The sequence below is a fragment of the Capra hircus genome, chromosome 10 (genome assembly GCF_001704415.2).
Source record: "Capra hircus breed San Clemente chromosome 10, ASM170441v1, whole genome shotgun sequence".
In the NCBI taxonomy this organism is placed as follows: domain Eukaryota; kingdom Metazoa; phylum Chordata; class Mammalia; order Artiodactyla; family Bovidae; genus Capra; species Capra hircus.
The window spans coordinates 81,995,964-82,021,777 of record NC_030817.1 but is presented as its reverse complement, the minus strand read 5'-3'; the positions used below and the strand labels follow the sequence as shown (position 1 = coordinate 82,021,777).

The following is a 25,814-nucleotide window of genomic DNA, read 5'->3' as shown; positions in this document are numbered from 1 at the left end:
ATTACAAGTCAGACCTATTCACTGTGGGAGGGAACTGCACATCCCGGAGGGCAAAGATCACTGGGGGCCATCTTGGAAGCTGGCCTGCCACACATACTATGTGAAAAGGAAGGGAAAGATACAGGATTGTGGTTATGACACTTTATTTTATTAGTTCCAGGATCATGAGATTAAAAAAAATTTTTTTACATTATGCTTAGTAAATAACAAAAAGGGAACTTGAAAGCTCCCCAAACTGGGTGTATATATAAAGTTCTTAAGTACATAATAATTACTTTGTCTATTTAATTAATATTTCTTATCTTATAAAACTCATACCTTATCTAAGACTAGAGTCTGACCGACCTACATTACTGTGTGACCTTAGACTAACTTTGTTTATAGTCTGAACCTGCCCTTGCAAAAGGAAAGGTTTGGACATGATTTCTAAAGCTCCTTTCTAGGTATAAAATTCAGGTGACAAAAGATAAGTAGTGTGAATGCTTTCAAGATAGGAAGCTGAAAGACCAAAGCCTCCTTTCCATCTGATCTAATGGCCCTGTCTATCTTGAAATTGGTCCTCTTGGATTTTATAACACTATTCCTAAAAACATTATACATCTTCCTGTCATCATGTTCTGCCAAATCTGTACTGAACTTTTATGTTCATGTGCTTCCCCTTGGTGTGCTTGGGCAGTCGGTGTACAAAGATGATTGGAGAACACTTTCCCTTCCAGGGCGCCTAGTCTAGGAAAGGCAAACACATAAATAAATCCTTGACTGTAAAGGCAGTAACTAGGACCCATAATGCCTGCTTTTATCCACGTGTAGCTTAATCTCAGTTATTCCTGTTTCTTGATTTGCTCTGGCCTGGTTTTCATAGTTGAGTACCTTAGTGTATTGCCATTACCCAGAAATCCCACACCTACCAGTTTGTCTTTTGAGCTGTTATTTTTACACCAGGTCAACCCTTGATGTGTTTTCACTTTTGTTGTAGTTAGACCGCTCTTTGCTGCTTGGTTAAGGAAAGCCTTGCCTTCTGAAGACAGTAGCTGGTTTTTAGGAAAGAAGAAAAGTAGTCCTTTGGATAAGTCTTGCTAGAAGATATTAGAAGTTATTAGAAGGTTCTCATTGGCAACATCAGAAAAATTAAAAGAATGAAAAGGGTGGTATTGATGGAAAATAGGGCCTTATCAGTGTGGTATGATTACCACAGATTTTTTAGGAAATGCTGAATGTCTCCTTTTTTTCTGAGTGGTCATCCTGTTCAATTTTATGACTGTCAAAAATGTCCATACTTGGTCTGTTTATGGCCTGAGAAAGTACACTGTATCTTTACCAATCTTGATAGGCAGTGGGAGTGGGACAGGAAATGGTGCTTAGGAGGAACCTACTAAGCCTAGGGCTTCTTGAGCCTAGAGGGTTCCATTAACTAGGTTACCAGAGGATGAAGATTAGGATAAAAGATTCTTAGCCAGATAGATCAGACTTCTCATAATTTGACATTTATCTACTTTACACATCATTTCTTCACACTCATCTTGACACAACAAAATAATAGTCCCTGTGAAATGATAGTCCCTGTGAAATTTTCCTTTGTGACTGTCTTTTTTCCTTTGAAATGCTTTTCCCCTAATAAACTCATTAATACTTCAAGACTCACCTTAAACATCTTTTCATCTTTGAGTCTTTCCCTTTGAGTGGGTCTCAGAATTTTGTATATATAATACTATTATTTTAAAAATAATCTGTTATTCTCTTCCTAATGGAATTTGAAAATCCTTGGTCAGTGTGTTAACTTTGGTATTCTCATTGACTCCCACATTTCCTGAAACATGGCTAATAAACATGGATTTGAAGAGTCAAAATTAAATGTGAATGAGTTTTATTATTGATAAAAAGAAGACTTGCCCCTATGTTTTTCCTTTATGAATGGTTCACATTCCTCTTCTGTTGACTTCATTGAATTAAATCTTCTCTCATTCTCTAATATAGTTTCCATTTTTTTGTTTTGAACCAGTTGTTAAGGGAATATTAGTCATCACAACAGTTCTCTGAAGTAGATGGTATTTTTACTACTTTATGGATAAGGAAACTGAGACTTAGAGGAATTAAGTAGCTTGCCCAGGCTTTGATGGTTGGGCTCGGAACTCAGTATTTTACATCATTAAATATAAATAAAACGTATATGACTGCTCTTGTCTTACGTGCTGGGTATTTTCTGTTTGTCTCTCCAGATCTGCTCTACCTTTCTCTCTCCAACTCTCTGTGCCCCAGGAGACTAACTTGTACAGTCAGTGGGCTGTTTTATGACTTTAGTGCTGTTGCTTATGAATCCAAATAAATAATAAACCAGTGTGGGGATAGAGGCAGAAGTCTACTATGTACCCCATTTAAACTTTGCATCCTACATATGTACCATCTTCAAGAAAATTTCAAGCCAAAATTGGTATTTATAACATTTACTACTTTCCATTCTGATTTAAGCATTAAAAACAAAGTTTTAACACTAAAAATTGATGTATGTTATAGAATGCACACATGTATAATGTAAACTTTATTTGGATTTATATATGAAATTGCAAACTGAGACCAGTAGTCCGCAAAGTCTGCATTCTCCTGACAGAAACATTGAGAGGTTCTAGGTGAATAGCGTTGTGAAATTGTTATCAATGCACTAGATAACAAATGCTTCATATATTTAAAGGGATATTAGCTGATTTGACTTATTTCGTTCAATGAGAAAATGTTTCTTTTGTGAAGTTCTTAGAGGACCGTATTACTGATAACGCAGTTTAAAGTCAAATCTAAGCATGTCTTTATCTTTCAACCTTCTGTTCTTATAAAACAAAAACTTAGAGTGAGCCTCATTGTTATTTAATATGAAAGTAATAGTCCTTTGAAAAGAAAATATGTATGTGTATGTATATATAATTTTACTTAACCAGTCTGACTTTTAAAATATAATCATTACATTTCATTGGCCCTAAACATTTTGTTTATTTTGTATTACTATAATCATCTCAACTCACATTGCATTAATATAGTTACACTGGGTCCTCGGAATATATGAGTATCTGTAGCTTGATTTATAATGTTGCATTCCACTCAACTATAAAGCTGAAAGGGTGAGACTAGCACTTTAAAATTTACAAAAATCCTCTAGTCATCCTTACAAATGAAAGTATAATATATAAACAATAGTTAAAGAATGAAGGATGACAGTAAACTTGTCAGGTATTTGATATCAAAGTCAACACACTTTTTGATTCATGTAGAGTAAGATTAATAAGAATGAAGAAGATCTTAAAGGTTATGCTGGCCACCAAGTAAGTGCACTGTCTCCCTGTTAAGTGATCCCTGAGCCTATTCTTAAATGCCTACCATGACTTAAACCCCCCACAGCTGCTCTAGAAGTAAGCGCATTTCATATTTGAACAGCTCTGATTTTGAATTTTTCCATATGTTAATATCTGTTTCTTTGTAGCTTTTTTCTTGAACCTACCTGATTCTAACCCTTTCTCATGATAGCCTTTCTGTAATTTTTAAAGAGTTATTTAACATATTGGAGATTACCAATGCGTTAAACTATATTTAGGCTAATATTTTTGTGTGTGTGCAGAATCTAGAATAAAGCTTCTGCTTCACTTTTTAAAAAAAATTTGTTTTAATTGAAGGATAAATGCTTTACAGAATTTTGTTATTTTCTGTCAAACCTCAGCATGAATCAGCCGTAGGTATACATGTATCCCCTCCCTTTTGAACCCCTTCCCATCTCCCTCCCCACCCCACCCCTCTAGGTTGATACAGAGCCCCTGTTTTGAGTTTCCTGAGCCATACAGCAAATTCCTATTGGCTATCTATTTTACAGATGGTAATGTAAGTTTCCACATTACTCTTTGCATACATCTCACCCTCTCCTCTCCCCATGTCTGTAAGTCTATTTTCTATGTCTGTTTCTCCTTTGCTGCCCTGTAAATGGATTCTTCAGTACCATTTTTCTAGATTACATATATATGCATTAGAGTATGATATTTATCTTTCTCTTGCTGACTTCACTCTGTATAATAGATTCTAGGTTCGTCCACCTCATTAGAACTGATTCACGCTCTGTATGATAGATTCTAGGTTTGTCTACCTCATTAGAACTGATTCAGTTGCATTCTTTTTATGACTGAGTAGTATTCCATTGTGTATATGTACCACAACTACTTTATCCATTCATCTGTCAGTGGACATCTAGGTTGCTTCCATGTTCTAGCTGTTGTAAAGAGTACTGCAGTGAACAGTGGAATGCATGGGTCTTTTTCAGTTTTGGTTTCCTCAGGGTATATGCCTAGGAGTAGGATTGCTGGGTCATAGGGTGGTTTTATTCCTAGTCTTTTAAGGAATCTCCATACCGTCTTCCATAGTGGCTGTATCAATTTACATTCCCACCAACAGTGCAAGAGCATTCTCTTTTCTCTACACTCTCTCCAGCATGTATTGTTTGTAGACTTTTTGATGAGGTCCTTCTGACCAGTGTGATGTGATATCTCATTGTAGTTTTGATTTGCATTTCTCTGATAATGAGCGGTGTCGAGCATCTTTTCATGTGTTTGTTAGCCATCTGTATGTCTTCTTTGGAGAAATGTCTGTTTGGATCTTTTTCCTACTTTTTAATTGGGTTGTTTGTTTTTCTGGTATTGAGTTGTATGAGCTGCTTATGTATTTTGGGAATTAATCCTTTGTCAGTTGTTTCATTTGCTATTATTTTCTCCCATTTTGAGGATTGTCTTTTCACCTTGCTTATAGTGTCCTTTGCTGTGCTTCACTTTTTATGGATTGTTAAAGATTGTTATGAACTGGTATTTTGGATTCAGACCGGTCTGTGTCTGCTCAAAGTTACAGAAAGTAGGATGCTGCTGCAGCGCTTACGCATCCTGTTCTGTTAAATAAATGCCAGGCAAAGCAGAAGCAGATGTTTCTTCATACTCTCATTGCAGACATTGGCAAATTTTGCATAACAAGTGAATAGCTAACTCATCCTGATGTTACTCTTTTATTAATAGTCACTGTTGATGTTATATATTCTTTCCTTTAAGGGAAAAGGAGTTATAAGATTTGCTGACAGCCAAAATCTCATTCAGAAAAATGAAGCAGCCATACTTAGGTTTAGAACACAGATATCAGTTTGCATTTTGACCTGTTCAGTGACTGTCTTCCAACAAAGAATAGACAGTTCTTCAACATTATACACATTTTGCTAATTAGAAATCTCTTGGAGAATCTCACTGCCATTCATTTTCAACTAGCATCAGGTATTTTGGGAAAGTGTGTCTGGATATTTCAACTCTTGTTTAAACAGAATGTGGCCTTCCCTGGTGGCTCAGTGGTAAAGAATCCTTTTGCCAATGCAGGAGACATGGGTTTAGTCCCTGAGTCAGGAAGATCTGGAGAAGGAAATGGCACTCCAACATTCTTGCCTGGAAAATCTTATGGACAGAGGAGTCTGGTGGGCTGCAGTCCATGAGGTCACAAAAGAGTTAGACACGGCTTAGCAACTAAACAACAACTACTATAATATTTCCTCTGACTCTGCATTTATATAAAAGCAGTTGCTGGACAGTATTAACTGGTTGACTCTGTTTAAAATGTTTTCTACTGCCCTTTTCTACGCTTCTGAATCAGTTTAAGTGAAGACTATTATGAAATTGTGACAGAAATTTCTTATCTTTGTTAATCAGGGTTTTCTTCATTCTGTGTAACCAAAGCAAAATACAGAAATAAGTTGCATGTGTAGCCTCTGATTAAAAAAAATTTTTTTAAACAGTTTTAGTATTCTCAGACTGTTACGTTTTTTAAGGATTAGACTGTCATTTTTTTGTTTGACTGTGCATATATTTTCTTGGCTCAAAATTCAAAAAGTACAAAAGATAAAAAAGAAAATTTCCTGCCTCAATATCTTAACTACCTGATTCCCTCCCTCAGAGCTAACCACTACTATTATTATCTTTATTCTTAGTACTTTTCTTTTAAAAGTAGAACTCCCACAGTTCTCCTAACCTGATTTTTATCCTCCTTTTAATATCCTAAATATGATTATTTTATGGATTCCAAAAATAATGCTTTGGTTTAATTGAGAAAGGTATATAAGTTGAGTACTTGATTGATTTTTTACCTAATATTTTTTTAGCTACACTGTTCTGGGGGACTACAGATACTGGACAGTTGTTTTAAGGTGGTTTGTATAAATAAATTATAATACAATGACATGTCCAGCAGTAGAATTACAGGAATAAAAAAGGAATGTTTAGTGATATTTCCTGGAAAGTACCGACAGGTGGAAGTGGGTCTGAAGCTGGGTTTTGAAAAATGAATAGTAACTTAGGCAGATGGGATTGGAGATGGAATTCCAGACAGAGGAGGAAGAGCAATAGAATGTACAAAAGGTAGAAGCTGTTACTGGTCTAGATTGTTGAATGAACAGTAAGGATTGGGAAGTAGTGTGGTGAGAGCTGGAGATAGACAGGTTACGCATTTTGTGAAAGGTTTTAGCATAGTGCTAAATTAGATGAGGCCAGCTGAAACAACTGTAAACTATTAATATAGGATTAGTTGGCAGTATAGGGAGTGAATGAGAACAGGGTGACATTAGGAAGCAGGGAGAGTAGTGAGAAATGTATTATAATCTGGGCAAGAAATACATGATGAGGTTATGAAAGCGGGAATGGAGAGGTGGAAGAGGTATTCAGGTGTTAGGAGGTAGCATCAGTGAGAACTGAATTGTTTTATTAGGGGACAAAATAGTTCAGTGGTTAAGACTTTGACATTGTATAGAACTTAGTTCTGGCTTTTTTTTTTTTTTACCTTTTACAGCTCTGTGACTTTGTATCAGTTATATAATTTTAATCAATTTCTTTCCTCATCTATTATAATGTAGTTGAAGCTTTAAGCAGCCTGCATTTAACTTTCTGAATTAATAGTTCCTTTCCATTTTCCCAGTAAAGCAGGCTTATTTGATGTTCATGGCAAGCTCTCAGCTTATTAATCTTCCGAGATAAGTAAAACTAAATGATGAAATTAACCAGTTGCATGGGACTCATCATACTATATGATGCCATTTATATGAAGTGTCCAGAATAGGCAGGTCCTTGGAGACAAAAAACAGGCTGGTTGGGGAAAGAGGAGAACAGGGAGTGACTGCTAGTGAGTATGGGGTTTGTTTTGGGGATGATGAAATGTTCTAAAATTGATGGTTAACACATCTATGTGTCACAACTCTGAATGTAATCAAAACCATTGACTCACATTCTTTGAATTTTATGGTGTATGGATTTGAGGTAACAGGAAAACTCCACATCACTTTTAAAAATACAGTTGATAGTTTTGTGTGTATTTACTGTATCTTAGAAATTGGCCTAAATGGCACTAACACATTGTTTTAAGTCACCCAAGTAATCTAGGTGTGGTGTGAGCAAACATTTTTACATAGTTACGAAAATACACAATAATAAAATGCTGAAATATGACTTTCATTCAATGATTCCCACTAATAAACTTGAATCACACAGGCCTTGGCACTACAGTAGAAATTTTTGTGTGTAATAATTGCCATTTTAATATTTCATAGAAAGTCTTTGGACGTGATAGCTTCTTGTGTGTTAAAGAGCAACCTTTATTCAAAGAAATTGTGTGGCGTGGTTACAGAAATACCTGCTGTATCTGCAACTGCTGATGGTATTAAAAATACTGATTCTTTTGCCTTTGGCAATGGTACTATTTCTACTTGAAAGGGAATAATATGGAAGTCAAGAATAGTTTATTTAGTATGTGTATGGGAGAGTTGTGGATGTGAAGTTTAGGTATTTTACTATAGAATGTAGGTATGTTTTCTGGTTCCTCCCTCTCCTGTATATACTTTGATTTTAATTTTTATCAAGTCTGTCTATCTGGCCTTTGCCGCTGTGGCCCATTGATCTGTCCATCTGTCTGTTACAGTGCATATTGGGTACTTCCAGACGTATGAATTCAGTGATGCAAAGGACAGGAGGGCTGCAGCAGCAAAGGTAGGACAGAATCATTCCAAAGACAAGTTATTAAAGGATTATTAACATATGTATATGTGAGCACATATTGATAGCAGCATCTAGTTATTTAAGGGCATACCATTTATCCTATAAATTGATATGGAAAGCCTGTTCTGACATGACAATTTGACATATCTGTTTATAAAGGGCACAGTTTTACTGTTTTTTAAGCCAGAAGTTTACTTGATATTCAGGCAACAAAGTAAATTGATATTTGCCACTATCTTTTTAAAAAATGATGAATAATAGAAATGATTAAATGGAAGATATTTATGATGCTTGCTTGAGATTCATGGACCAGGTTGATTTTCAGAAACTATGACAACAGAAAATCCCATTTGTAAAACGGGGAGAAGAAGCAGGAAAGATAGATTGATCTGGCCATGCATATATATTTATGTATTAATGTTATATATCTGATCCTATTTTGATGAAAATAATTAAATCCTGGTGGTTCTTTTAACTTATGTAAGGAACCTTAAGGATTTTTACTTAAATATTGGTACCACTTACTCATATTTGTATCCATTTGTTTGCTAAATGATCACATTTGTAATAGCTGTTCCTGGCTTTTTTTGGGTAAATGTTGGATTAAAATGAGAGAGCAACAGCACTTTTATACTGAATCCTAAGAGGTAAATCACAGCCAAGTTATAAGAACTTAGGCAGTGCAGTGCAAACATTTGAAGAAGAAGACGTGAAAGGCTTATATATTGTGTAATATAGTAAAGTGTTGGATTGCTTATTTATTACTCTAGTATTGGTTGTAAAGTGAGATTTTATAGGGATAACTGAACGATGCAGATATTTGCATCATTTTCTTTGCTGTTGTGCTTCCAAAAGACAGGGGTTGTTTTTCTAGCAGGTAATTATAGCACTTCTCAAGGCTTCCTGAGTGAAAAGGCAGATAAAAAGTTGGCATTTGGATTTCAGTGAAGATTACGAGATGTTCAAACTGACTTTAAAATGAAGATCTTAGATATCGGTAGCGTAAATTTTGGCCCCCAGAGTTAATAGTTACTTTAATAAACTCTATATGCTATATTGAAGAGATCTAGTATACTGTCACTTGAATGTGAAAATGTATTTTGAAGTGACATTTCATGGTTTACTGTAGTAGAGATATCTTCAATCAGTGGTGTTGAGGTGCGTTTTAAGATCTTCCCCACACACACTGGGATTTTTTGATCTTAGAAACCTTTTTGATTAACTTTTTAAAACTTTCATACCTTTCTTTCAAATGTTTTTTAGGTATTTCGTGGTGTAAAATAAATAACAAAGTATTATTTATCTTTTTGTATGGCATGAATATTAGTCATGAATCTATAGTTTCTTCAGAATTGTCAGACCTAGTAGTCCAACTCAGTATAAAGAAAAATAGCTCTGAATTTAATGTTGACTGCCGCTATTGCCATTTCAAAAGTAACTTCTGCTTTTTGGTTTTTGCTTTTTTAAAATGCATGTTGGTAGAACCTTTACAAAATCTAGTTAATCTATGTCTGTGAAAAGGAATTCTTAGTAAGGGGGTGAAGAGGAAACTGTTTAACTGTATCTAAATCATTGCTAAGATTTGATTTTTTAAAGTTGTGCTTGTTTGTGCTTTTGTCAATAAACTTTAATCCAGAACTGACACTATTAAGAATCCTAAAATTTCCATTAGTCTGATAAAGAAAATATTATTTGGTCGTTTCAACATTTTCTTGAATTGCCATTTCATATCCTTTGTGCCTTTTCTTATTGAGTTCTTAATATGATCGTTTTTGTAGTTCTTTTCATCTGTAATTTGTGGTTTAAAGTAATACTCCCATATGATGACAGATAAGAGAGTAAAGAGCTATTATGTCTTCATTTATACACCTGTTTCTTTTCATCACTCTGACATTCTCTTTCCTCTTCCTTTTCTCACCTTTGTGGATCACAATTTATGCTAGCTAAATTTTTATATTATCAAAGTTCTTTTGTGATCGTAACCAAGTCTTAGTTTGCTCATAGCTTGATTTTTAAAATGACACCACTGAACGTTTGTTTTTATGGTTATATCACTGACAGTCCAAGTAGTCCAGTTTATACCTGGGTCATATTTACACTTCTCCAGGAGCTGTCCATTTTGCTCTTCCCAGGATGCCCTTCCCACTAGGCCTCTTGTAATAGCCATCAGCCATGAACTTTTACATTACTGTTCTGTCCCTGTTTCTTGGATCTGTCTTTTTTCCTTAATACAATCTCACTTTATTGGACTATATCCTTAATTTAACTCCGTATACCTTTTCTCCACTGACTCTTACAATGTTTTCAGTGTGTCTTTAAACTTGGTTGCTAGATTGGCTAGTCAGGAAACTTCTAGACTGGGATGTTTATGAAAGATAGTGCCTTCTACATTCATGGTTGCTAATCTAATAGTCTGCTTCCTATTTCTTGATGACTTTTTAAAAAAGTTTCAGCATTTTCTCTTTATCCTTTTGTTCTGAAGAGACATATAAATGTGAATCTTCGGAATTGGACTCTTTAAACTGAGATGCTTGTGTCCTTTTAAAACTTTAAGAAATTTTTAATATCGCTTTAGCAATTCTCTCCTCTTCTTGGAGTTCCTGTTGATTGTTAAAAATAGTGAGTAGTGACTTTTCTTAAAAAACTAAGATAAAATTATATAAGAATGATTTCAGAAAGGGTGCCTGTAAGAGTCCTGAATCTTCAACTTTCACAAGGAATGTGGTAATATCTAAAATGGAAAGATAGTAACTGAGCATAAGCATATTATTTAGGATAAATTTAAAAACAAGGAGAAACAGCTAAAATAATTTTAAATGGTTGCCTCAAAGGATTGGAAATCAGTAGCACCTGGGATATGGCCAAGATGGTTGTTAATCTTTGAGGTTACCATTAGCTTCTAAAACTGTGTACATATTCTAAAGTTAAAAAAAACAAAATAAGTGATTCAGTGCAGTCCCATGATACTTCATTCTTTAAAATCCTCTCTGCAGATATATGTAAAAATGCTTAGTCCATGCCTTCAGGAAGGAAGATTCCAGTTGTATGTATCACATGGCTCTTTTTTAATTCTTAACCATTGAGCTGTGTATTTGAGGATAATTAGCAAGAGAATGTACTGGAGATGTACATGACTTGTTACAGCTTACTTGTAAAACTTCCTTTAAATGATACAAGAGTATATATTATATATTTTTGTCTATTTCAGGATCATTTGCATTTATGATCTTTAAAGACATTTACCATCTCTTTATTTTCAGGTAAAGTTTTTTTGTAAAAAAGCATTTGTAAGATGCTTTAAAAATTTACTTAAAACTTTCACAACTCAAAGTATAAGCCCTATGATTTTCAAATAATCTCACATCTATATTCTACAAAATTTTGTGTAACACATATACATGTGTAGGCTATGAATAAGAAGTAATCAGTCAGTTGTTAATCAAAATCCTACCACTTATCAATAGCTGTTTTGAGTTGCTGTGTTGGGAACAGAAGGATATTAGTTAGAAGAAATCAGGTAAAGCACTAGGTCAGATACTATTAAAAAAAAAAACAGTAGTAGCCGGAAAAAACAAAACAGTAGTAGCCAGGAAGGTACATGTGTGTCTTTTTCTGATGCCTCCACATGGAGAAATAACTACATACAAGACTTCTTAATGAGAACCTACTGTGTAGCACAGAGAACTCTACCCAGTGCTCTGTAGTGATCTAAATGAGAAGAAAATCCAAAAGAGAAGGGATATGTGTATATGCATGGCTGATTCACTTTGCTGTATAGCAGAAATTGACACAGCAGAGTAAAGCAACTGTACGGCAATTTGAAAAACCAAAGACTTAACAATATTCAGTTTGCGTTATAGAACTAATTTTTGTATGCCATCTTTAGATAGTTTGAAGATGGCTGTTAGTGTGAGAAGTGACAGATGTTTTGTGTCTGTGTTTGGTGGAACACTTTCAGTATGTGCCACATAGCTACGTGGAATGCTAATACTTTGGGCTTGGAATCCAGAGGAGAGAATATGAGTAGATAACTCAGGGTTGCTAAATAATCTTAATGATTTCTCACAGTTTCCGAGCTATGAAAAAAATAGTAAAATAGGATAAGGTGGTTTATATATGATCTTCATTTGTGGTTTAGATTAGCTCCGTTATGCCAAGATAGTTTGGAATTGGAGTTACCTGGTTCTTGGCCTTGCCTTTTAGACTTTTTTCCCCTTGTAATGAGAATTTTTAAGATCTGTTCTCCTAGCAGCTTTCAGATATACAATATGAAATTAACTGCAGTCATCATGTTGTACATTATATCCCTGTGATTTATTTCATTTTTTGAAAACTTGGTTCTTTTATTTTTGGTGTCGATGGGTCTCTGTAACCGTGTGCAAGCTTTCTCCAGTTGGAGGGAGCAGGCTCAGAAGTTGTGGCTCCTGGGCTTAGTTGCTCTGCTGCATATGGAATCTTCCTGGACCAGGGATTGAATTCATGTCCCCTGCACTGCCAGATGGGTTCTGATCCACCGTACCACCAGGGAAGCCCTAGTTTTTCCCCTGCTCCTAACGGCAATTAGGAGACTGAGGTCCACCAAAATCTTGCTTGAATGGGGCCTCATGTAGTGGTGAAGATTTAAGAGAATTAGAAGATATAAAAAGTTTAAAAAGAGTTAAAAGATTTAAAAGATTGTTTTGTGACTTGGCTATTGTTCAGCTAGATGTGAAACTAGATAGTGCTATTAGAAGTTTTACATATTGTTTCTACTGTTCATGTAAATAATATCCCTTCCACCCAACCCGTTTGGTTTGCATTTGAATTTTTACAGAAAAATTTAAGTGATTATACACAGTTTAGTATCCTTCCATTTATAGAAACATTTCTTAGTCTGATTAAACTCTTGACATTCTCTAGAGGTGAAATCTTTGACTCTTCAAATTTGAGATGACATAGAGGTAATTTCCTTCATAAAATGCCTATACAAGGGCAAATGAAAAAGAGCAAAGTCAAATTTGAAATGTTATTGATGGGTGGTTGGCTGGGTGCATTCAGTAACAACTTTTGGTACATCAAGATTTAAGTTTATAGTTCAGATGCATGCCTCAGAAAACTTTCAAGCAAAGTATCATGGATCTACAGAATTAAAATAGTTAGTCAAAGCTTGTCAGTGTTAAATTTTTTAAAAATAATATCAAAGGGTAGTGAGTAAAGTGTGAACTTCTTGCTGAAATAATCTCCAGGAAGCACTTCAGTGGAAAAGTATCTCAAGAACATTACCCTCAACATTCCCGCCCCCCCCCTTTTTTTTAAACCTTCCTTCTCCTGATAGTCGCTTAGAAGTAAATATTCAAAACTGGAAACTTTGAGGATTAGCGTTGTTATAATTATTTTTCTATGCATATAGTGTTTCAGCCATCTGAGAATTCTGTGATGTCTTCCTCATCCTCCTAATCCTCTCCATAATTAGGAGGATGGAGTAGAAAGCCAAAAACTTTATTTCTAAGACTGTTTTGCATTTAGGGTTTTTAAGATGTGAAATAGTTGCTGCCAGTTATTTAATAGATATGTGTGTGTGAGGTTTGAAGGAAGTTCATCTTTCTTCCCTTTTCTGCCCCCCATCACTCCCTGCTGCTTTTTTCTGGGTTGTGAAAATGTGAGATTTTTCTACAGTAGCAGAAACACAGCTTCGCATTATCCGTTCTTCACCTTTCTATGTTACCAAGAGGCGTTTGTAGCAAAGGCAGCAGGTAGGCTCTTGTGAATATCACCTGTTTGATGGTTATCTGGAGGCAGTTGTTGGCAGTGTCAGTGGTGACTCTTTGATCCCTTGGATCACAGTTAGCTGCCATTCTTGAATTTAGTAGCTCTATTGGTAGCTCAGTCAGTAAAGAATCTTCTTGCAATGCTGGAAACCCAGCTTCAGTCCTTGGGTTAGGAAGATCCCTTGGAGAAGGACATGGCAAGCCACTCCAGTATTCTTGCTTGGAGAAACTCGTGGACTGAGGAGCCTGGTGGGCTACAGTCTGTAGGGTCCCAGAGAGTCAGATAGCAGTGAAGCAACTGAGCACACACATGCACATTGCTGGCTTAAGGGGAGAGAGTCCCTTTTGCTTCAGCTGGCTAGTGTTCTGGTGTCGTTCTTGTAGACAGTCATAGCCTTACAGCCCTATTCTTCCAGTCCTTGCAACTATTAAGTACCCAATTGCTCTTATTAACTCTCTCTTTCCTCAAAATATCTAGTGCTTTCTCTTCTGGCACCTAATCCTGATTGATCAAAGTCAAGAGTGTCTTTTGGTGACAGGATCCTACTCTTTAATTTTGTATATGGTACAGTGTAAGCTTTTGATACCTGGAGAATTTATTGTATGTATTTATTGTATGTCATTAACTGTTAATTGTATTGCAGTCTTTTAGTGACTCTTGGTATAAAGTACTCAGCATTCTTACATACTTTTACAGGGAAGACGTTTATACCTGAATTATACATGATAATTTCTTAGAAGGAAATCAGGTATTTAATTAAATCTGAGAATTTGGAAATGAAACTTTTTACAGTTAGTGTGACCAGCTCAGAATGTTGCTTTCTTATATAGTTTGTATCAGTGCTTCTCAATTTTTAATGTGCATACAAGTTAGTAGATGTGGATTGAGAATTAGGATTCTGCATGCCTAACTAACTTACACTGCCTGTTTTTGGGGGGATTATTTGTCTTTTATGGACATACATGTTTATTTACCTTTTATTGTAGGTGTTGCAAATATTTCTATACAGAAGTTTTTGTACTTAATGGCTTTTGGGTTTCTATGTTGCTTTAAAAGGTACATTAATAGCCTGTAAAAATTTAAATCGGCAGTAGCTGTCTTAAGGAGGTCTGACTCTTTGCGACCCCGTCAGGAGCCTGGTAGGCTCCTCAGTCCATAGGATTTTTCAGTCAAGAGTACTGGAGTGGGTTGCCATTTCTTTCTCCAGGGGGTCTTCCCGACCCAGGGATCAAACCCAGGTCTACTGCATTGCAGGTAGATGCTTCACAGTTTGAGCCACCTGGGAAGCCCTCTTAAGGAGGTCAGATTAAGCTGAATAGAAAAATAGAAGCATGAGCCCTTTCTTGTATAGGAAAATTGTCAAACTGAGTTTTGAAATGAAATCTACAACCCGTTCTATTTCAGATCAAATTTTGAGATAAAGCTAGCCTTTGTGGGGTCTTTTCTATGTATGATAATTGGTTTTTAAAAAAAATTGTTTTTGCTGTTTCATCTTAGACTACTGTTTTATATTATAAAACCCTTTCATCTGATACTTAGCTTTCCCCTAAAATAAGGATTATCTCTTGAGACTTTTCAAAAATAGTTGCTTCTCCATAGTACTAATCCTAGGAATGTCATTCAATAGCTTGGTTGATCTGCCAGGGGATTCTGTCATACTGTAGAGTGTGGGCATGTCTGCATGTATGTTCTCCACCTTGGCTGCATGTTGGAATGCCAGGAAGCTTTCAGTAAATGGTACTGCCAAGATTTTTCACTTTTGCACCCAGTCCCCTCCTCCATCTCTCCTCCCTTACTTTGCTTCTGATGTATTTAGCCTTGGATGTGGGTTGCACATCAGTTTTTTAAAGTGCTTCATATGATTCTAATGGACTACCATAGTTGAGGACCATTTGATCAAAGAATAGAGGATGATAGTGCATAGTCAGCTGGGACAGTTGTCATATTGAGACCCACTTTTTAAAAATCCAGAAATGGAACTTTGGACATACTTTGAAAGCAAGCACCATTGCTGTAACCACAGAATGTCATTTTCTTCAAATTACTAAAACACTAAGCCACTGTGTTCATATGGGAGTTCTACACATTGCACTTCAGAGCCCTTCATAGCAGGACTGTTCAGGGCATTAGTCCCTAACTCTGGCTGATACTGCTATTGTCTGGGGGAACTGCAGGTTATAGTTGGGTGAAAAGTACACATATCCATTTCCCATTCCAGACAGTTGAAACCACATTACTGGTGCTGAAGTCATGTATTGATATTTTTACATTTTCAGAGGAGATCCTAATATGTAGCCAGTAGGGGAACACCATTGTTTTAGAGCTTGTAACTAGGGATCACGTGAGATTTTAGATTGCCTTATTGTCCTAAAGGTTAAATATATTGCTGCAAGTATTAATTTTCTAATTATGGTGATTTTGCTCATTAACTGATTTTATTTGGCTTGTTTGTATCTTCTTCTTCTTCTTCTTTTTTTTTTAAAGAAACACCAATAAGAATTGGTGCTTTTGAACTGTGATGTTGGAGAAGACTCTTGAGAGTCCCTTGGACTGCAAGGAGATCCAACCAGTCTACCCTAAAGAGATCAGTCCTGAGTATTCATTGGAAGGACTGATATTGAAGCTGAAACTCTAATACTTTGGCCGCCTGATGCGAAGAGCTGACTCATTTGAAAAGACCCTGATGCTGAGAAAGATTGAAGGCAGGAGGAGAAAGGGACGACAGAGGATGAGATGGTTGGGTGGCATCACCGACTCAATGGACATGAGCTTGGGTAAACTCTGGGAGTTGGTGATGGGCAGGGAGGCCTGGTGTGCTGCAGTCCATGGGGTCGCAAAGAGTCAGACATGACTGAGGGAGTGAACTGAACTGAGTGACCTCCAAGTCTATCCACGTTGCTGCAAATGCAAAAATTCATTCCTTTTGTGCCTGAGTAATATTCCATTGCATGTATATACACCACATCTGCATCCATTCTTCTGTTGACAGATGCTTAGGTTGCTTCCATATCTTGCGAATTTCACGTACTACTACTGTGACCATTGCAGTGCACGTATGTTTTTGAATTAGTGGGTATAAAAATACCCAGGAGTAAAAAAAAAAAAAAAACAAACCCAGGAGTGTGATTGATGGGTTGTGAGGTATCATTGCACTTTTAATAGTCAGAATTCCATTATTGGTGCTCTAGTACAAGTTAATTACTCTCATAATTTATATTTTAAATTTATATTTCAATTTGCATACACTAAATTTACACTTTTCAGTTCAGTCTCTCAGTCCTGTCTGACTCTTTGGGACTGCATGGATTATAGCAGTCCCAGCTTCCCTGTCCATCACCATCAAGTCGGTGATGCCATCCAGTTGTCTCATCCTCTGTCATTCCTTCTCCTCCTGCCCTCAATCTTTCCCAGCATCAGGGTCTTTTCCAATGAGTCAGTTCTTCGCAACAGGTGGCCAAAGTATTGGAGCTTTAGCTTTAGTCCTTCCAATGAATATTCAGGACTGATTTCCTTTAGGATTGACTGGTTGGATCTCCTTGCAGTCCAAAGGACTCTCAAGAGTCTTCTCCAACACCACAGTTCAAAAGCATCAATTCTTAGGCACTCAGCTTTCTTTATGGTCCAACTCTCATATCTGTACATGACTACCGGAAAAACCATAGCTTTGACTAGAGGGACATTTGTTGGTAAAGTAATATCTCTGCTTTTTAATATGCTGTCCAGGTTGGTCATAGCTTTTCTTCCAAGGAGCAAGCTTCTTTTAATTTCATGGCTGCAGTCACCATGTGCAGTAATTTTGGAGCCTAAGGAAATAAAGTCTCACTGTTTGCATTGTTTCCCCATCTATTTGCCAGAAAGTGATGGGACCAGATGCCATGGTCTTAGTTTTTTTGAATGTTGAGTTTTAAGCCAGCTTTTTCACTCTCATCTTTCACTTTCAGCAAGAGGCTCTTTAGTTTCTCTTAGCTTTCTGCCATAAGAGTGGTATCATCTGGATCTCTGAGGTTATTGCTATAAGACAATGTACATCCTTGATGTACTCCTTTCTCAGTTTGGAACCAGTCCATTGTTCCATGTCCGGTTCTAACTCTTGCTTCTTGAGCTGCATACAGATTTCTCAGGAGGCAAGTAAGTGGTCTGATATTCCCATCTCTTGAAGAAATTTCCATAGTTTGTTGTGATCCACACAGTCAAAGGCTTTTGCGTACTTTTAGGTGTATAATTCCATGAATTTTGACAAAAGAATATAAATTCCATCTCAGCCAGCTTACAGAACAGTTCCATTATCACCCTCTAAAAGGCTCCATTCTTATATCCTGTTTGTCCAGATCATACCACCCACCAACCCCTGGCAACTAGATTTGTATACCATCCTTGTATTTTGCCTTTTCTACCTTGTCATAAAAATGGAATCTTGCAATAATATGTAGCCATTTGAGTATAGCTTCTTTAACTTGGAGAAGGAAATGGCAACCCACTCCAGTATTCTTGCCTGGAGAATCCCATGGACGGAGGTGCCTGGTAACGGAGGCGCCTGGTGGGCTACAGTTCAAGGGGTCGCAAAGAGTCGGACACGACTTTCACTTTCTTTCACTTAGAATTTGCATTTGAGATTCATATGTACTGTTGTAACAATAGTTCTTTGTTGGTGAGTAGTAGTGCATCCAGTGGCTGTACCACCATTGTTTATACATTCCCTAGTTGCAAAATGTTTAGATTGTTCTCTGTTTTTACCAGGCACGAATAAAGCTGTTTTATATATATACGTGTGTGTGTGTGTTTGTATGAGTGTGTATATATATATATAATCTGGAGAGGAAATGGCAACCCACTCCAGTACTTGCCTGGAAAATCCCATGGACAGAGGGGCCTCGCAGGCTATAGTCTGTGGGTTGCATAGGGTTGGACACGACTGAGCGTCTGACACACAGACTCACAGACGCACACACCGACACACACACACACACAGACATCTTCATACAGGTTTTGGGTGAACATAAGTGTTTGTTTCACTTGGGTAAATTCCTAATAGTCAGATTTTGGGGTTAAATATTATGTTTAGCTTTATAAGAAACTTTGAAACTTTTTCTGGTTGGCTGTATTTTACCTGTGCTGGATCTTAAGTTGCAGCATGCAGGATTTTCTAGTTGCGGCATGTGAATGAACTCTTAGGTGTTGCATGTGGGATCTAATTCCCTCATCGGGGATTGGACCTGGGTCCCCTGCATTAGGAGTACAGAGTCTTAGCCACTGGACCAGCAGAGAAGTCCCTGGTTTAGTCCTTGCTTGCATTCTGTTCATGTTTAGTACAGCTTTTGGTTTCATTTATTTTCTCTTGTTTTTCTGTCTTCAGTTTTATTGACTTCTTTTTATTAATTCTTCTGCTTGTGTTAGGTGTAGTTTGCACTTAAGAATTTTTTTTTAATCTTTCTTCATTTCTAATGTAAGCATTTAACACAATTTCTTCCTAAACAACATTAGCTACATTTCACGAATTCTGATGTTTTTTATTTTCATATTCCTCAGTTCAAGATGTTTTCTTATTTTCTTCAAGACTTCCTCATTGACCTTTGGATTACTTAATAGAAGATGATTTATTTTCTGAATCGTCCATTCAGTGGATTACTGAGAGAGGAGTTTTGAAATCTCTAAATATAATTGTGGATTTGTGTGTTTTGCTTTCATTTCTGTCAGCTTTTGCTTCATTTATTATGGGACTTTATTGTTAGGTGCATGTTTTCTTGGTGACTTGACCTTTCCACTGAGATTTCTCTTTATCCCTGGTAAATTTTCCTGTTTTGAAGTTTACTTTGAGAAAAACAGCTGCTGCAGCTTTTGCTTGATTTGTGTTTTGCATAATACATCTTTAAAAAATTTTTTTACTTTTAGTTTCTGTATATCATTATATTGGGAAATGGGTTGTTATATAAACAATATATAGTTTTTCTTAAAAAAAATTAAACTTTCTGTCTCTTGTCTTTTATTTTCATTTAGCAGCACAAAGATTTCTTTTTTTAGTTAAAGCATAATTGACATATGACATCAGTTTCAGGTATATAACATAATAATTTGGTATTTGTATAGTTACCTCTGTCTTTTAAATGTTGTTTTTTTGTTTTTGTTTTTTCCCCACTTTTCACATTTAACGTAATTACTGATGTGGTTGAATTTTGGTGTTTTAAATTATTTTCCTCTTCTGTCTTCCTTTTCTGCTTTCTTTTGGATTGAAATTTTAAAAATATTCGACTTTATATATGTATTGGTGCTTTTATCTCTCTCTAAGTGGTTGCTCTAGGCGTTATATACAAATATTTCACTTCACAGTCTACTTAGGTTAATATTTTCTCACTCCAAGTGAGACATAGAAACCTTACAGCTATATGGATAATGTTTGTGTCTGTCCCTTTGTATTGTAGCTGTCATATGTGTTACATCGGTATGCATTTAACCTTTCCCCTCACCATAACATATATAAGTTTTGGTTTATATAACATTATAATTTTTGGTTTCAGCAGTTCTGTTTATTTTCAGAAACATAAGAGGAGAAAAATAGACTAGGATATTTACTCATTCACCATTTCTGTTGCTCTTCCTCCTTTCCTGAAATTCTAGGTTACCCTCTGCTGCCGTTCCCTTTCTATTTGGAGAACTTCTTAGCAGTTCCTTTAAAACAGGTCTGCTGGCAGTAGTTCTCTCGGTTTTCTTCTCTCTGAGAATATCCTTTGCTTCGATCCTGAACTATACTTTCATTGAATATAGAATTTTAGGCTGGTAGCTTTTGATATTATCCCGCATGGCCCCAAGACTTCAGACACACCCATACACACACTCACTCACTCACTCACTCTTGTTATTGACATATCTTTGAGTTCACTGACTGCTCTCTCATCTCCTCTCTGCCCTTGAGCCCATCCAGTGATCTTAGAGTTTTTTAATTCCTAAAATTTTCCATTTGGTTCTTCTTTCTTTTCTTTCTTTTTCTTTTTTTTTTTAATAATTTGAGCTTCTGTCCTAGAATCTCTTTCATTCATTTTAAGGTGTTCACCCTTGCCTAATGTGTCATGTTTTTAACAGACGCTTCAAAAGTCTTTGATAATTCTAATATCTGGGTCATCTTGGGGTCAGACTCAAGTAATTGTCTTCTCCCTTGATAGTTGGTCAGATTTTTGTGATTGTTCTTACTTTGTTTCTGGTAGTTCTGTATTCTCTCCTGCATGTGTAGTATGTTGTGTGAGATTCTGTGTCGTCTTAAAATCCTTTCAAAAATGGTAAGGATCTTTTATTTGTTTTAGTAAACAAGTCAACCCAGTTAGGTTCCACCTGCAGCTCTTTCTCACCTTATGTACAGGTTGATCCCATTAGCTGTTCAGTTTCCTGAATCTTTGCTATGTTCACTTTGTCCCTCCCATTCCCACTAGGTTGATCTAGGATTTGGGCAGCGGTTTATATCATAGTTCTGTTCTGGAAACTTCTGTTCTTCTTTGGCTGTTCCACACGTGTATTGCTTGCATTTGCGCCTAGGACTTGGTCCATCATAGAATTAGGGATCTGCTTTTGCATCTCTCTCCTTAGTGATTTCCTCTGTCTCCCAGGGGCCCTTTTCTTCATTCCTCTAGCTGACTGTATGGAGTTCTCTCAGTTTTAGTTTTCTGCCTGTCATGCCTCGAGGTGAAGTGGCAAGAGAAAAACAGAAAATAGTAGGGATTCTCTCACACTCTCCACAACAGAGTCCTTCCTTGTTCCTCTGTTCAGAGCAGTGGGTTTTCCCTGGTAGTTCTCTGTGGTCTGCAGTAGTGTAGTTTCATGGCTGGGACTGGTCTCAGGCCAAGGCTGGGAGAAATAAATAAAGGAAAATGAAAAGTATTCTCTCTGACTTCTCCAGGGGCATTTGCCCTAGTCCTCTGACCAAGAAGGTGCGCTTGTCTGAGTTTTTGCCGATCATGCCTATTACACAGTTATGCCTATTTGGCCCACGCTTGCGTCCAAGCCAGGAGGTAAAACAAACAGGATACTCATTACCATCTTATTTGTTGTTCTTCCCTGTTCTCCCCAATCTACCTGCTGTTACTTGTTAGAGGACTCTTGTTGGTTGTATTTTGTGCAGAGTTTTTAGTTGTAATTGGTGGGAGGAGAGATGCCAGGACCAAAAGTCAGTTTGTTCTGTTTTTAAATAAAAATAAACATGATCAATGTGTAACTTTTATTTGAGTAAAGGTACCCATTTCTAAGTGTATAGTTTGAGTTTTGATAAAGATTTTCCCTCATGATTACCAACCATCACATTTTTCAGTCCCTCAAATGCCCTTGTGCCTTATAGCTTTCTGTCATCCCCTCCTCATTCTGCCTTGAATTACCCTGTTGTGGAGGATATAAAAGATATTTAAACATATGTAAGTAATGTTTTTAATATTCCTTTGGATTCTCCCACATGGAATAAATGAAGGAATATTAGATCCAGATTGTCCTAGGCTAGAATTTCCGACTATTGTACTTAATTAGAGGTATGATGGAGAAGGGGATGACACCCCACTCCAGTACTCTTTCCTGGAAAATCCCATGGACGGAGGAGCCTGGTGGGCTGCAGTCCATGGGGTCGCTAGGAGTTGGGCACAACTGAGTGGCTTCACTTTCACTTTTCACTTTCCTACATTGGAGAAGGCAATGGCAACCCACTCCAGTGTTCTTGCCTGGAGAATCCCAGGGGCGGGGGAGCCTGGTGGGCTGCCGGCTGTGGGGTCGCGCAGAGTCGGACATGGCTGAGGCGGCTTAGCAGCAGCAGCAGAGGTGGATGCTGGGTAGTTTCTGTGTGCTGCTGGAGCCTAGTCACAGTTCTCGCATATCTGAAGTGGGAAGTGGGCATGTTTCCCTCACAGAGGGCTTTGGGGATTAGATGGGGCACAGAAAGTACGGTGCTGTGCCTGTGTGCTCAGCTTCTCGTCACGTCTGACTGGTTTTTGACCCCATGGACTGTAGCCCACCAGGCTCCTCTGTCCGTGGGATTTTCTAGGCAAGAATACTGGAATGGGTTGCCATTTCCTCTCCAGGGGTTTTTCCCTACCCAGGGATCGAACTCACATCTCTTATATCTCCTGCATTGGCAGGCAGATTCTTTGCCACTGGCACCAACTGGGACGTTCTTACACAGGGTCTGGAATACAGTAGATGGACAGTAAACATTATTTTTCCATCACCTTTCCTTACATTCAGTGCACATAAATGACTTGAGCCAGCTGCACTGAGATAGTGACCCAAATATATTTATTTAGTATTGTGAAATATTCTCTGCCCTGAAGTGTAGATCACTGGCAAAATATAGCTATTTTGGCATTATGATGTGGTTTAGCCAAATTTTCCAGTATCCTTTATCCAATTTCCCCAGTATCCTTCTGGGGAAAATTTTATGGCATGCACCTAAATAAAGTATGTACATTATTTTTTAGGTCTTTATTGAATTTGTTACAGTATTGCTTCTGTTTTATGTTTTGGTTTCTTGGCCAAGAGTCATGTGGAATCTTAGCTCCCTGACCAGGGATCGAACCTGCATCCACTGCATTGGAAAGCGAAGTCTTAACCACTGTACAGCCAGGGAATTCCCTGTAATTTGGTTTTTTGGCCCTGAGGCCTGTGGTATCTTAGCTCCCCAACCAGGAATTGAACTTGCTTCCCCAGCATGAGAAGGTGAAGTCTTAACCACTGGACTGCCAGGGAGGTCCCTGTGTACATTACTAAACAAACACTTACACCTACACAGAAATTTTTGAACAGCCCAAACCAGAAAGATTGCCATGTTTTCTTCATCCTGGGGGACCACTGGCCTAATGTTCTGAATCCCTTTGGCAACAAGCAAGTTTAGGGGTGGAACCTAGGAATCTGTTTTTTTTTTTCCCTCTCTTTTTCTTAATTTTAAAATCTTTAATTCTTACATGCGTTCCCAAACATGAACCCCCCTCACACCTCCCTCCCCATAACATCTCTCTGGGTCATCCCCATGCACCAGCCCCAAGCATGCTAATAGAACATTCCATAGTTACTTTTGAAGAATCAATAAAGCAGGTTTGGAAACTCTGGACGAGACCAGTTTTTGATGTGGGATCTCAAACACAGAAAAGGCACTTAACAATATTAGGTCAAAGAGGGCATTTCCCCACCTCTCCCATTTTTCTCTTTGCAAGTTGAGACTTAACAGTTCCTGAAAAATTTTTCCCAGTGGCAGAGAATGTATAGTGTTTTGGATGTCCCAAAGTTATAGTTACAAAATCCCAGTGAGTACTACTAAATTTCCCTAATTGATGGGATTATTGCCCTTATTTTAAATATGACTGAATAACTATTTCAGTTATAGGCAAGTGAAAGTTGCTCAGTCCTAGCCGACTCTTTGTGATGCCGTGGAATTCTCCAGTCCAGAGTACTGGAGTGAGTAGCCGTTTCCTTCTCCGAGGGATCTTCCCAACCCAGGGATTGAACCCAGATCTCCTGCATTGCAGGTGGATTCTTTACCAGCTGAGTCACAAGGGAAGCCTACAGTCCTATTGTAAAAGAGCTGGATATGTGATAAAATTATATTCTGTACAAATATTATAATTTAGGGTGAGCTAATAGGTTTCTTTTTACCTATTCTTATAGACTGACAGTGTTTTTCTCAAATGGTGTGTTGAAGGAAGATTCTTACAGAAGTCTGAGTCTAAGAAGTAAGGAATACCTAGATGGATTAGCAAAATGTGCTTGGAGCAGAGGGTTGGGACTTACAATATCTGCATCTTTGGCTTTTTTGCCAAAGGTTAGTCAGACACAACTTAGCAACTAAACAACAGCAGCAATGTGGATGTCTGTGAATTTTTGTGACAAATGGTATTACTAAGAATAATTGATAGGGACTTTTTTCATGAAATTTTTATACAGGATTGCTTTTAAACTAGATCAGTAATGTGTGTTATTAATTCAGCCGTGTCCAACTCTTTTGAGACCCCGTGGACTGCAGCTTGCCATGCTTCTCTGTTCATGGAATTCTCCAGGCAAGAATACTGAAGTGGGTTGCCATTCCCTTCTCCAGGGCATCTTCCAGATCCAGGGATCAAACCCAGGTCTCCTGCATTGGCAGGTGGATTCTTTGCCGTCTGAGCCACCAGGGAAGCCCAAACACTTACTGTGCCGGAACATTGCTGTCTAACTATGGTTTATATGCAGAGACCGTTTTTGAAATGTTACTTGATGTAATAAAATCATACATAAAGTACAGATAAGCAGACTCAGGTTTGAATTTCACTTTTGACCTTGTAACTAGCTCTGGTGTCTTTGAATAAGTTGGGTTTCCTTCTTCTCCTAGGCCCCATCATCTTACTGAGGTAAAACTGTTCACTAGTTTCATGGAAAATGGGAGGGTCTGTGACATCACTGCATGATGATGGGGCAGTAGACTTTGGACTCTGTGGTTTCCTTTGAGAAATGAAATAGTGATTACAGATGATACTCTATAAAAATATTTCATAGTACAGATGTTTTGTCTTTTTCATTAAGTGTGGGCCTTTTGAATTGAAAATGGTTTGGACTGATTAGAGCTATTCAGTACATAAAATATTGGAAACTTTATTGATTTACAATGTGTTGATCTGGCAGTCTGTTAAATCTAATTGCAAAAAAGTTCACTTTATTAGTGCTTGATTTAATACAGTAGTTTTTCATTTAATTTCTTCTTGGCTTATTGCGAATTCTGCTTTAGACTCTCATAGAAACATGACATTAGTGTGACAAACTATTTGTAAATAGTCTTGCTCTTAAAATTTTGTGTTTTCTTAGGGGAGTAAAGAAATACCTTAGGAAAAGTAATTTGGGTGGGGTGTTATGGAAGAGTAAATTCAACCTAAAAAATTCACTAAATGTCAGTAAGTGCTATTACCTTAAAATGACTTTTTTTCCCCCCCTCCTTTAGAATCCAGCAACTATCACAAGAATACTCCTTAGCCACTTCAATTGGGATAAAGAGAAGCTAATGGAAAGGTAAGGAACTATATTGTGAGCTTTATACTTAGAAGT

At 37.2% G+C, this 25,814-nt stretch overlaps 1 protein-coding gene across 2 annotated transcripts in view; it reads left to right on the top strand.

Annotated features, from left to right (window-relative positions):
- ARIH1 (ariadne RBR E3 ubiquitin protein ligase 1) overlaps positions 1-25,814 on the top strand; it is a 101,476-nt gene that overhangs the window by 19,305 nt on the left and 56,357 nt on the right. Inside the window, exons 2-3 of one of the 2 annotated variants that reach the window (XM_018054681.1) lie at positions 7,960-8,027; positions 25,711-25,778. In XM_018054681.1, coding sequence (XP_017910170.1) covers positions 7,960-8,027; positions 25,711-25,778 — 136 coding nt within the window. The remainder of the gene's footprint in view (positions 1-7,959; positions 8,028-25,710; positions 25,779-25,814) is intronic. The other variant, XM_018054680.1, reaches the window with a different exon arrangement.